Source organism: Cibotium barometz, chromosome 66 (assembly GCF_041138505.1).
Source record: "Cibotium barometz isolate CiBa-2024 chromosome 66, ASM4113850v1, whole genome shotgun sequence".
NCBI lineage: Eukaryota > Viridiplantae > Streptophyta > Polypodiopsida > Cyatheales > Cibotiaceae > Cibotium > Cibotium barometz.
In genome coordinates this window covers 16,108,350-16,122,039 of record NC_141111.1, presented here as the reverse complement: position 1 = coordinate 16,122,039, position 13,690 = coordinate 16,108,350, and the positions used below count along the sequence as shown (strand labels likewise).

Genomic DNA, 13,690 nt, shown 5'->3' with positions numbered 1-13,690 from the left:
TAACTTAAATTACCATTTAACCCTTTTTTGTCACATCAAGGACACATCTTCTTTAAAAATGAGTACCATTCCTTTTTTGTCACGTCAAGGACACATCTTCTTTAAAAATGAGTGTGGAATTATTTTTCAAAATTAGATAACTTTCAAATAGCTTATTCATGATATTTTAAAATTCATATGTACGTAACGAACTCTTTTTAAAAAATTATATATTATCAATTAAGAAATTGTGATACTCAAGAGCTTCGAAATGGATTTTAATACTTCTCTCATCGTCGAGAGCCAAAATAGGATTTTACAATTAAGATAATAATTGTATCAAGATAACGCTTTTGTAATATATTTATACAAATAGTTTTTTATAGTTGCACTCTATAGCACATCCTCAATCATGCTAACAAGGCAAATGACCCAAGGAGTCTAAGCTTCAAGTGTACACATAGAAGAAAAAAATTATATTTGTGGATAGTGAAGAAGAGGATGCCTCATCTACCTTCTCAGGGAAAGGCACATCGACTAGTGATGGTGTAGCAATGATTATGAGGAACCATACCTATGCCATAAGCTATATGTTTAGAAAATGGCTTCTTTTACAGTTGTATCATTTTTTAAATGGATTGAAGATGGAAATAATAAACATTGTCTCTATTTTGGCATGTTTTTTGAAACCTTATTGTTAGATTTGTAATTATAATCTCAACAAAAAGTACGTAAAACGAAGTCTTTTTTTTCATGTCAATTTTTGTAAGAAACATTTAAAGTGTCCAAAATATTATTGTTTTTTTGTAGTGTTGTATGCATGCGTAGACCACTTTTTAAAAAGAGATAAAAAACTAAACCTTTTTAATGGAATCTTTGAAATATGCCAAATGTTTCTCGTTTTCAAGAAATATTACCTATTTTGTTCGCAACAGTATATAAAGCACTATGCAAGCCACACTAGCCTAAACTAAACTGTACCTCGGCACTATGCATTAAGCATGCATGCATGCATAGAGCTTAATCTATTCATAGATCTCTATGCATTATGAATGCATACATAGAGCTTAATCTATGCATTAAACTACGCCGCTATGCAAGCCTTATGCAAGCTATGCTAAAGCTTTTACATAAAGCATACATGAGGCCTTATGCATAAAGCTTTAAGCATAATGCTTTATGCATGAGGCCTTATACATAATAAAGATTTAAGCATAATGCTTTATGCATGAGGCCTTATGCATAAAGCTTATGCATAAGGCTTATGCATGAGGCCTTAAGCATAAAACTATGCATGAGGCCTTATGCATAAAGCATGCATGAGGTCTTATGCATGAGGCCTTATGCATAAAGCTTATGCATAAAGCATTATGCATAAGATTATGCATAAAGATTATGCGCAAACCTACAAAACAAATCCCGAGCACCCAAGGGTGCAATAATAATAGAGGAAAGAGAGGAAAGATAGAAAAGCACTTACCTCTTTTTCGTGATGCGAAAAGAGAGGATATGAGGACTTACAAAACCAACAGAAAGGGTGAGGAAGGATTAGTAATTAATACATACAAAAGCTTATGCAAGCTATGTCGCTATGCAAGCCTTATGCAAACTATGCCGCTATGCAAGTCTTATGCAAGCTATGCTAAAGCTTATGCATAAAGCATGCATGATGCCTTATGCATAAAGATATGTATGAGGCTTTATGCAGGCCTTATGCATAAAGCTTATGCATAAAGCATGCATGAGGCCTTATGCATAAAGCCGACGCATAAAGCTATGCATGAGGCCTTATGTATAAATCTATGCATGAGGCTTATGTATAAAGCACTATGCAAGCTACGCTAGCCTAAACTAAACCGTACCCCGGCACTATCATGCATGCATAGAGCTTAATTCATGCATAGATTAAGCCCTATACATGTATAAAGCTCTATGCAAAGATCTTAATGCATGCATAGAGATCTATGCATAGATCTTAATCTATGCATAGATCTCTATGCATTATGAATGCATAATTCATGCATAGATTAAGCTCTATGCATGCATAAATCTCTATGCATAAAGCTTAATGCATGCATAGAGGTCTATGCATAGATCTCTATGCATTATGAATTCATGCATAGAGCTTAATCTATGCATTCATAGAGCTCAATCTATGCATTATGCATAAAGCATTATGCATAAAGCTTCTGTGCAAACCTACAAAACAAATCCCCAGCACCCAAGGGTGCAATAATAATAGAGGAAAGAGAGGAAAGATAGAAAAGCACTTACCTCTTTTTCGTGGTACTGAAAGAGAGGATAGGAGGACCTACAAAACCAATAAAAGGGTGAGGAAAGGATTAGTAATGCATACATACAAAATCTTATGCAAGCTATGCCACTCTATGCAATCCTTGTGCAAACTATGCCACTATGCAAGCCTTTTGCAAGCTATGCTAAAGCTTATGCATAAAGCATACATGAGGCCTTATGCATAAAGCTATGCATGAGGCCTTATGCATAAAGGCTGTGCATGAGGCTTATGCATAAAGCATGCATAAGGCCTTATGCATAAAGCCTATACATGAGGCTTATGCATAAAGCACTATGCAAGCCACACTAGTCTAAACTAAACCATACCCCGGCACTATGCACTAAGCACACATGCATAGAGCTTAATTCATGCATAGATTAAGCTCTATGCATGCATAAAGGTCATGCATGTAGAGCTTAATGCATGCATGGAGGTATGTGCATAGAGCTTAATCTATGCATAGATCTCTATGCATTATGAATGCATAGAGATCTCTATGCATTATGAATGCATAGAGATCTCTATGCATTATGAATGAATAGAGGTATGTGCATAGAGCTTAATCTATGCATAGATCTTAATCTATGCATAGAGCTTAATCTATGCATAGATCTCTATACATTATGAATGCATGCATAGAGCTTAATCTATGCATTATGCATAAATCTTATGTATAAAGCATTATGCATAAAGCTTATGCGTAAACCTACAAAATAAATCCCCAGCACCCAAGGGTGCAATAATATAGAGGAAAGATAGAAAAGCACTAACCTCTTTTTCGTGATGCTCAAAGAGAGGATACGAGGACCTACAAAACCAACAAAAGGATGAGGAAAGGATTAGTAATGCTTACATACAAAAGCTTATGCAAGCTATGTCGCCTATGCAAGCCTATGTCGCCTATGCAAGCCTTATGCAAGCTATGCTAAAGCTTATGCATTAATCATGCATGTGGCCTTGCGCATAAAGCTATGCATGAGGCCTTATGCACAGAGCATGCATGAGGCCTTATGCATAAAGCCTATGCATAAAGCTATGCATGAGGCCTTATTCATAAAGCTATGCATGAGGCTTATGCATAAAGCACTAAGCAAGCTACGCTAGCCTAAACTAAACCGTACCTCGACACTATGCATTAAGCAGGCATGCATAGAGCTTAATTCATGCATAGATTAAGCTCTATGCATGCATAAAAATCTATGCTTAGAGCTTAATGCATGCATAAAGGTCTATGCATAGATCTTAATCTACGCATAGATCTCTATGCATTATGAATGCATGCATAGAGCTTAATCTATGCATTAAGCTCTACGAATAGAGCTTAATGCATAGATTAAGCTTTATGTTTAGAGCTCTATTCGTAGATTAAGCTCTATGCATAGAGGACCTACAAAATAAAACCCCTCTTTTTGGTAAATAAAAATAGAGAAAAGAGAGGATAAAAAGATAAGAAAATGAGGAAAGATAGGAAAGCACTTACCTCTTTTTGGTGATGTTGAAAGAGAAGATTAGAAGACCTATAAAACCAACAAAAGGGTGAGGAAAGGATTAGTAATGCATACATACAAAAGACCTAAGAACCTAATGCATACATACAAAATCGAAAAGAGAGGAAAGAGAGAAAAGCATTTACCTCTTTTTGGTGAAGTTGAAAGAGAGGATTATAAGACCTACAAAACAAAACAAAAAATTGAGAAAAGAATTAGTAATACAAAATCCTAAAAGTGTGAATAGCATGGATACACAAGGAGGTTTTAGCCTTATGCATAAGGAGGTTTAAGTATAAGCCTCTTCTGCATAAGAGGCTTATGCATAAGAAAGAGAGAGAGAGAGAGAGAGAGAGATTTGAGTGTCTAACATTAGGTAAAATTTGGACTCACTTTTGGGCCTTTTAAGCTCTTTGAGATCCTAGGGAATATTCTATAAGGACCAATGAGTGTGAGGCTTCCGTTATTATGGAACTTTTTAGGTTACTTTTTGGTGGGGAGACAATAACTTGAACATAAAAACTCCAAATTTGTCGGAGGTTGGTGCGTTAGAATCCTCTCATGAAGATCTTTCCAATGATATGTTACATGATATAGTTTTGAGGTACTATGGATAGAGTTATCCACGATCCTGCTTTTTGTAATAGAATGATGACTTGGCATTTCTTAGAGGGCCCAAAAATGAGTCCACATTTTCCCTAATGATTGGGAGTTATCGATGGACACTTGAATTCTTAAAACACAATGGATACTCCTCATACATGGGGGCTTATATAACAGATCATCCCATCCTTCGCATGGTGAGACAGTGATGAGGGTGAAGCATTAAACCCCAACACTCCCTCTTAACATCCACCGATATAATCTCCTTGTTTCAACACCAAGTTGATGAAGATGATCCTCACGTAGATCTCTCCCAAGGTTCTTTGTGAAGATGTATGCACAATTATTCATTGTTGATAGCTTGACCTCTTTTTCCAAGGTTAACTCGTGTATAAAGTATAATTGTAAATCAATGCCCTTTGTGTGCGAGCATGGAACATCAAGTTCTTCGTAGTTGCCATGTAATGGTTTTGAATATCACACAAACACTCATTCAGTTACTTTTGACCCGCATCCATGTCCCCCGAAATTCTCCTCAACCCGAGTGCTTCACATGAAGAATAGTGAAGCATAGCATGCAGCCTTTCAGCCTAGATAGAAGAAAGAGCCACTATACGCCATTTCTAACCGACCTAGGTGAAGAATTCCCTAAGTAGGACTTTGTGGGGAGGTGGGTTTTTGGTTTGTAGCAGGTCCAAAGGGAGTGGTGGTCTTTTATCTTTGGTGTTTTTTTTGTTTTTTTTGTCAAAGGCCAAGCGTTCGAAAAAAGTTGTTTTCTCAAAAAGTGGAAAACCTTTATCTCAAAATTACGAAATTATTTATTAAAAAATTCTTCAAATTTGAAGGTTATAACTTCTCAAAATCGGGCGATATTTGGACCTTCAAGTTTTAAATTTAAAGGTATTTTTCAAAATATGCAGGTGTAAACTACACTAAAGTCAAGTTTCTAACATTGGGAAGGGGGGCGGGGTTGTAGTTTTTTGTTTGGAAAATTTTGAAATATTTGATTTGATGGAGAGATGCATTTACTCCATTTCCTATATACTTGGCATGTGGTCGTTAGTGTGGAGTTGCTTATTTTCAACAACCATTTGATAAAGAGCTTCAACAGGTGCTAGTAGGCTCTAGGTTCTTAACACGTTGCAACATGTGTCATTAAATAATGGTACATCAAGTGCTAGCTTGTTGGAACTTGACACATAACCATGGCTGGCTACAGCTAGTAATTGGAATGAAGATATCGTCCCACAACCCATGTCTTCTTGGTCACCTTTACGTTCTAAATGTAAAAGACGCCCATTAATGATTTAACACCCTCTCCACATGCCACTCATTGCCTAATGAAAAAATGTTTATTTCTTATATATATTACTTCAAAACCAACTTTACAACCAAACCATATTGAGAAGTCTACATATCAATTTCCATCTATCATCTTCTAACACGAGATCTTCTAACACAAGAGATCTTATAGCCTAACTGAATACAAGCTTCCATCATAGCCTCAGTTGTGCACCCTCTATAGGAGATTGCTTCTCTAAGACTTTCTCTTTTCTTCTCCAAATTTCTAAGTAGACTAAAATCATCGAAAAAATAATTTTTCTAACAGAGATTCTTCATTAAATTGAAACCCTTTGGGAACTTCCCCTCAAGGAAGTAGTTACAAGTGGAGTAATGTTTCTCAATGTGAGACACATGTTCACTAGTGCTCAAGAAAAACCCGGCCTTTAGTGTATTTTTCACGGGTTGAATTAAAAAATCCTAGGCAAACTTTGACCTTATCTCATAAAACACACCAATTATAGGTTGAATTAAAAAAATCTCAACTAAACTTTCACCTTGCCTTATAAAATGGGCACAAACCCTTTAAACCTTCTAGAGAAGCCTCTTAGAAAATAGGGTTGGGAAACAAGGCTACCATTTTAAAAATTTCTTTAAATTTAAGACAAACGCATATATTTTGAAGGTCAACCTAGTTTATGGCTTTATGTTGAAGGTTAGGGTAGCCTACCCTGCTGCTAGGAAAAATGTTGGTCATCGGATTAATGTGTGGTTTTGAGTTGTAAATCAAGTATGTTAACCTTTCTCCAAGGCCAATGTGTGGTTGTAAGTTGTAAAGCAAGTATGCTAACCTCCACTGTGCTTATTCTCTGGGTTTCTGCAAGACAGAGCTTGCAAAGTATTACGTTTAAATACATTCTTCTCTTTGTAACCTGCAGGTGTCTTGGGGCCAGTGAATCTGATTTTATCTGTTTTTTTTAAATGGGTTTTGTTCTGGGTTATCTCTATTTACAACTGGTTGGAGATGTCACCATGAAGAGCAATAGAAGTTTGTTTAATTCTACTGACGTGTTGGGTTTCGTGTTTGCATGCATGCACAGCTCGACAAGAGGTACAGAAGGTACGAGGAGCAGATGCAGGTGGTGGTGATGTCGCTCGAGGCGTCGACGGGGACGGGGTTAATGCTAGAAGGGGCGGCGCCATACAAGGAAGCGGCGGCGCAAGCCATGCAGAGACATTTCAGGTGCCTGAGAGACACCATAGCCAACGAGGTGTTTGCGTTGACAGGCTTTAACAATAGCCATGGTTTGCAACGAGCTTCTAGGGATGCTATAAATAACAACAGTGCGCAGCTGGTGAGCCAATGGGATCAGTCGAGTCCGACAAGGCTGCGCTTGTTGGACCAACAACTGCGCCACCAGCGGGCGTTGCAGCAGGCGGGGCTCTTCCAGCAGCCATGGAGGCCGCAGAGGGGTTTGCCGGAGCGCTCCGTCTCCGTTCTACGAGCTTGGCTCTTCGAGCATTTCTTGCACCCGTAAGCATATTACAGGCTTTCATGATTAGGGTTGGAAGCCCTAATTAGGCTCTAATTCATGATCTTAGCCTCTTAATTCATGATCTTAGCCTCTTTTGCCCATGCAACGGAGGAAGCTCTCTTGCCACCTTACGCTACCTCTGTACTGATTGATTCTTTGGCATGCGTTTAGGTATCCCAAGGACACCGAGAAGCTTCTCCTCGCAAGGCAGACAGGACTCACCCGTAATCAGGTGAGTACAGAGTTTTTTCATGTCAACACACTATAAAGCCCTAAACCCACAACTGCATTAGATTAGGAAACTCATGGTAGTTCAGCTATATTGTCCCAAAATGCACGAGTACACGTCTTGTGATTAGAGTGCACCTAAGACTGTAAGTGTGCACATAAGTATGTCATGTGATTAGGATGCCTAAGTAGTTTTATTGCCAGCTGATTTGAAGCCAACATAATGAACACATAGATCCTACTGTGATCCCAAAAATCATCTCAAATCCATGCAAAAAAATCCAACTGCATGGCCAACCCTACAGACTCACAGAGGTATACAAAGCTTCAACTTTCATTTTTGGCCGACATATAATTTAACATTCACAAGTATTGCTTTAGAGACTTGCGATTCACATGTCAAATAAATATATACTTTTAATTGATTTAGTTCTTAGGCATAAATCAAAGCCTCTGTTCTTTTTCTGTCGGCATTAGCTCGCTTCACTCCACACCATTAAAGCAAGGTCATGGGACCAAAACCCTGACACCACTTAGAAAACAAAAGCATCTTAATACTATAACCGGAGACTTGCAATTAACATCACAATGTTCACTTAAGATCTTCCACTTTCCTCTCTTGAGGATAAAGTTTGAACACAATGTTCACTTAAGATCTTCCACTTTCCTCTCTTGAGGATAAAGTTTGAACACACTATTATTTACTTTTTAAAGCATTATCATTCTACTGTGCAGCAAAAATCAATTAATACAAAAAGTGAACAAAAGAGGGTTGCATACATGATAACCTTTTCCTTAATGTATGGCTTGTAGGTCTCCAACTGGTTCATCAATGCTCGGGTTCGTTTGTGGAAGCCATTGGTAGAGGAGATGTACCAAGAGGAGATGAAGGCGGCAGAGCTGCGGCATGCAGCTGCCATGGGAAACCCCATTGAGTCTAGCCCCACTCTGCATCTTCGGAGGAGTACTGCAGCAATCAGCAATCCTCATCATTTCCATGGGGATCAATCAGAGAAACATGGGCCATCTGACTTTAGTCATCATGTGATGGCCATGCAAGACCTGTCATCTATGGATGACATGGGATTGGAACCCGCCAAATTTCACAAACACACATCTGTTTCTGATGAGTATCTGAATGATAACCAACCGAAGCCCTTCGGAGACGAGCATCATCGAAGCGAGCAAGTGAGTTTTGTAACCAATCTGGAAGGGCCATCGACAACAGCAACAATGGCAACTGTGCTGGAAGCACAGCATTGCATACCTCATACATGGCCTTTCATTCAACATCAAAGTGTTTCATTGGATGTCAATCAGCAACAACACTACAGCAATAACAACAATGCTGCTTTGATGAGGTTTGGAAACTCGGGGGGAGTGACGCTCACGTTAGGGCTGCAACAACACTCGGGCGGCAGCGGTACTATGCACTGTGGAGGCCCTAGCTGTGCTCCATTCGATAGATCACCATCAGGTGTAGATGGTGTTGATGCAGGGCAACGGTGGTGTGGATGAGAAAGAGCTATACAATTTCAAATGTACATTATATATTCTTGTGTGTGTGTGAGAGAGAGAGAGAGAGAGACCATTGGTGCTGCAACTCATTGCAAGATTTATATCAACCGAGTTCATGATCAGTTTCACGTTGATCAGGCTCGTATAAGTCAAGCAAGCTGTTATCCGGATGATTAGATTGTATAACTAATAAGTTCTAAGTCTGCTTAGATTCAGTGCTTCAAGTTTGCTTAGCTAATTAAAAAAAGCTGGTGATCTGGTGTTGCCCATCAAATTTTAGGCCTGACTTTGTTGGAGCTATATATAGCTAGCCTTAACTCACTCTAGGTCTTGCCTATATATATGTGACTTGTGATTAATATGATTCGGAGCGTATGTGGTGTCTCTTGTCTCATCTCTCTCCTTCTCTCAACATGGTATCAGAGCGATTCTAATCATAAGGGAAGCATCTTCATCTTCCTGTTCAATTTATGATTATAATTTCATGTCTTACGAGATTGATCTTTGGTAACAGTTTTATGTAGGGTTGATTGGTTCTTTGATTATATGTTGCCTATATGATTTTATAGCTCCACTTGTTGTAATTAAAATTGTTTCTTAATCACGTTCTTAATACCAAAACCAAGTGCTGGTGCGTAGATGGTACAATGGTGGTGAATACTATCAAAACGGTTTGTCAATCGGAGTTCTGAGTCAAGAGTTAGGACAGTTCAGGCAAACTGCATGTAAAACAGTAAAACAGGTTCTTTGTGAGAGCAAACAGGTAGTTGTCTCTGAGTCGTAAGCAGGATTTGATCGTCAAAGCTTTCTGTGAAAGCTTCAGAGACGGATGCTTGCTGTACAAGCTACAATTAGATACAAAACTTGCCGTGCAAGTTACGTCATAACGCGGTGCTTTTTCTTATTATTATTTTCATCTCTTATGGACCTCTAAGTTTCCTTACATGCATGAGACACAGGTCTCCACTTTTAGAGTTCTAATTTTGGTTCACGTTCTATTCTTTACACGATCACTTTATGCTTGTCGTCTGGTGCATGCCTATTTTTGGCTACGTTTCTCATATCTCGTACATGGTCTACAAGTTCTGCGATCTTATCTTGTACGTGTTCTCACAACCTGACATGGCAAACACTATACTTGTTAACGGATTTCCTTCTGGGCAGCATTCTGTTCCTCTTTTCCAAGGCCAAGGATTTCTTGGTTGGAAATACAAGATGCTATTAATTTTGGAAGGAGACGAATTGGCAGATATTGTTCTTGGTATTCTTGCATGCCCTCCTCAACCTATTGATCCACTTCAGAATGATGTCATTATTATTGAAGGTACTATTTTTGAACGGTGGAAAATTGATCATGCACACTGGATTCGTCATCATAAGGCTGCTCGTCGGTATATACTTTCTATCCTTAACGATTTACTTATACTAGATATTTATCCGTTATCCACGTCATATGCTATATGGGACTATCTTATCACTATGTTTGAGAAGAAAACTGTTACAGAGATTCTGTATCTCCGTAATCTTCTGGGCAAGCTTCAATTCAAGGTAGGTATATCCATGTCTAGTCACATTGAATCATTCAAAGATATTATGAATCAACTTTCTGCTGCTGTGCAGGGGATCCTATTCCTTGAACTCAATTGGTTACACACCTTCTTGATACGGTGAAGGATCCTTTGTATATGATAATATTGTTACTATATTATCTAGCAAGGATGGAATTGACTTTGAGCATACATGTATTTCTTTGATTGAATATTCTCAACGTCATGATCGTCAGACGTCGGTAGCTCATGAAACGGTCATGATTGCCCAAGAGTACACAGAATCAGAGACAGCCTTTTTTGTCCGGAGATGTCCATTTCAACAACGCCCTTCTTTCTCCTCCCAATTTACATCTCGTGGCTTCCAAAGAGGAGGTAATTCTTCTCGTTTGAGATTTCCTCAAAAGTGTTGTTCTTATTGTGACAAAACTGGTCACTTGGTATCTGAATGTTGGGCACGAGAGTACGATAAAGAACACAGTATTACAAATAAGCAACCTCGTCTATCAAGGGGTTCTTCCTCTTCTGCAACCTGTAAATATTGTGGGAGCACAAGGCATTCATCCAGTCGATGCTTCAAGAGGCGTTATGATGAAGCTTGAAATCAAGCTTATGCTACTCAACAAAATCCTGATGATGAAGACAATGTTCATCAAGAGACTAATTTGGTTCGTTATAATGTCTCTCCATAAAAGGTACTACATGTTTGTGATGGTTCTCTCTTTATTGTTGATTCTAGTGCTACTAGCAACATGACATATCAATTGCAATGGTTACACAATTATCATCCAATTCCTATCAAGAAAGTGGTTTATCTTGCTAATAATACAACTTGCCAAGTAATGGGTAGTGGCGACTTGTATTTGGGAACTTCTTCCTCAACCAAAATACTGCGAAGAGTTTTATATGTTCCTCATTTACAAAGAAACTTACTTTCTGTTGCACGGCTTGTGGATCTTGGTCTATTTGTTGAATTTGATAATACAAAGTGTCGCATCGAAAAGGATGGCACCACTATTGCGGTTGCTCCTCCTCGACATGGTAATCTCTTTGAACTTTCATTTAATGAGGATGTTGCAAATGTTGTTACAGCTCTAGGAGATCTGGATTGTAAGCTATGGCATCATCGGTTTGCTCACTCAAATTTCTCAAAGCTTCTTGATATTCATCGTCATAATCTTGTGAGAGGTATGGACCTCAAATCTCACCCGCATATGGGGATATGTGAATATTGTGCTCTAGGCAAACATTATCGTAAGCCATTTCCAATGTCTACAAATATTCATTCAAATAATCTTTTGGATCTCATTCATACTGATATTTGTGGACCCTTTCCTCCATCCAAGTCTTGCTACTGTTACTTCATTACTTTTATTTTTGATGACTATTCACGATATACAAACGTCTTTTTGCTACGACATAAATCAGAAGCATTGGACACATTTAAGAGGTACCAAATATCTGTGGAGAATCACACTGGTCGAAGAGTCAAATTTCTTCGAAGAGATAATGGTGGTGAATATATTTCCAACTTATTTCATGATCATTGCATCAATCATGGCATCCACCCATGAGTGTGCCATTCCATATTCTCCCCAACAGAATGGAGTGGCAGAGCAAAAGAATCATACAATTTTGAATGCAATTAGATGCATGCTTATTCATTTTGGATTATCTCGCTCTTTTTGGGCAGAAGCAGTATTGACAGCCGTTTTTGTTCAAAATCATCTTACACAACTACTGCACCTTCTGGTAAGATTCCAATCACAGCTTGGATAGGCCAAACTCCTTTTGTTGCACATTTCAAAGTCTATGGGTGTATTGCTTATATTCATGTCCCAAAAGAGATAGGACACAAGCTAGAACCTTCAGGTTCGAAGGTTATTTTTATTGGTTATAAAGGGTTACAAGTTTTACGATCCAAGTTCTCAAAAGGTAATTTTTAGTCGAGATGCTATATTCAATGAGCAATTGATGGGAGGTTTGTGGTCCACAGATGATGCTGATGATACAAAAACATTACTCACTTCTTTTCCTTTTCTACTTTTGGACAATGATTCGCATGATGACACCACTCTTTTGATGGATATTAGAGACAAGTCTATTGATGTTCATTCTACGGTTGCTTGCCTGATATTGGTCACTCTTTCCTTAAGCACTCCTCTTAGATGTGACAACCAAAGTGCTATTAGTCTAGCCAAGGACTACATGCAACATAGCAAGTCCAAGCATATCGCAGTTCATTATCACTATGCTCGACATGAAGTAAGGAAAGAAGCAATAATGGTAGAACATTGTCCAACTGATCAAATGGTTGCAGACATTCTCACCAAAGGACTCTATGAAGCTCGGTTTACACTTTTGTGATCAGAACTTGGAGTTGCGGCGGCAGCCTCTCTTTTTGGAGATTAGCACATCTCACGTCATGTCAATTTTGTCTAGACTTGTACATAGCCTATAGACTTTAGGACACTTCATACATTACTTCACATCATGCACATTCATTCTTTGTACTTTGTATATAGAAGCACATTGCACATGGACTTTAAGGTGAAATTGTACATTTATATGTAAGAGCTCGGGTTTTTCCCTTGTGCTCCCAAGGGTTTTTTTACTCGCAGCTAGAGACCTTTATTTGAGTGGGGGTGTTGGAGCTATATATAGCTAGCCCTAACTCACTCTAGGTCTTGCCTATATATATGTGACTTCTTGTGTGACGAATATGATTCATTCTTGTGGAGTGTATGTGGTGTCTCTTGTCTCGTCTCTCTCCCTCTCTCAACAGACTTCACTGCACAGTAGCACAAGGGAAAACCATCTACCAAAAGTACAGCCCAGTGCTCACCATTTAGTGTATTTTTTCAAGGCCTATATCCAACTTCAAGGCTAGAGTTGAAAGTAATTCCTCTTTAAAAAAGGAAGAAAAAATTACTAGTACCTTGAACTTAATTAGTATGCAAAAATTATGTCCTTTAGTTTATGTAGAAAAATGGATAGATCTTGTTATTATTTGTAGGTTTTTCTCACATACAGAAATGTATACATAGTTTTGTATACGTTATTCAAAAATAGAAGATAATTTTGAAGAGAAAATGTATGTACTTTTATATCACTATAGTATTTCCACTCATATAGTTTATTGCATATTTAGATTTCTAGCAAAAAAGAAGAAGAAGAAAGGTGTGAAAACAGTCGAGTGTCCGTTGGGGGCAGCTT

General features: G+C 38.3%; 1 protein-coding gene across 12 annotated transcripts in view; it reads left to right on the top strand.

Annotated features, from left to right (window-relative positions):
* Nucleotides 1–9,142, top strand: part of LOC147602813 (uncharacterized) — a 54,092-nt gene extending 44,950 nt beyond the window's left edge. For all 12 annotated transcript variants that reach the window (XM_086797621.1, XM_086797609.1, XM_086797614.1 and 9 more), the window contains 3 exons: nucleotides 6,747–7,180; nucleotides 7,353–7,413; nucleotides 8,223–9,142. In XM_086797621.1, coding sequence (XP_086653747.1) covers nucleotides 6,747–7,180; nucleotides 7,353–7,413; nucleotides 8,223–8,927 — 1,200 coding nt within the window. In that variant the 3' untranslated portion in view covers nucleotides 8,928–9,142. The remainder of the gene's footprint in view (nucleotides 1–6,746; nucleotides 7,181–7,352; nucleotides 7,414–8,222) is intronic.
* The last annotated feature ends 4,548 nt before the right edge of the window (nucleotides 9,143–13,690 follow it).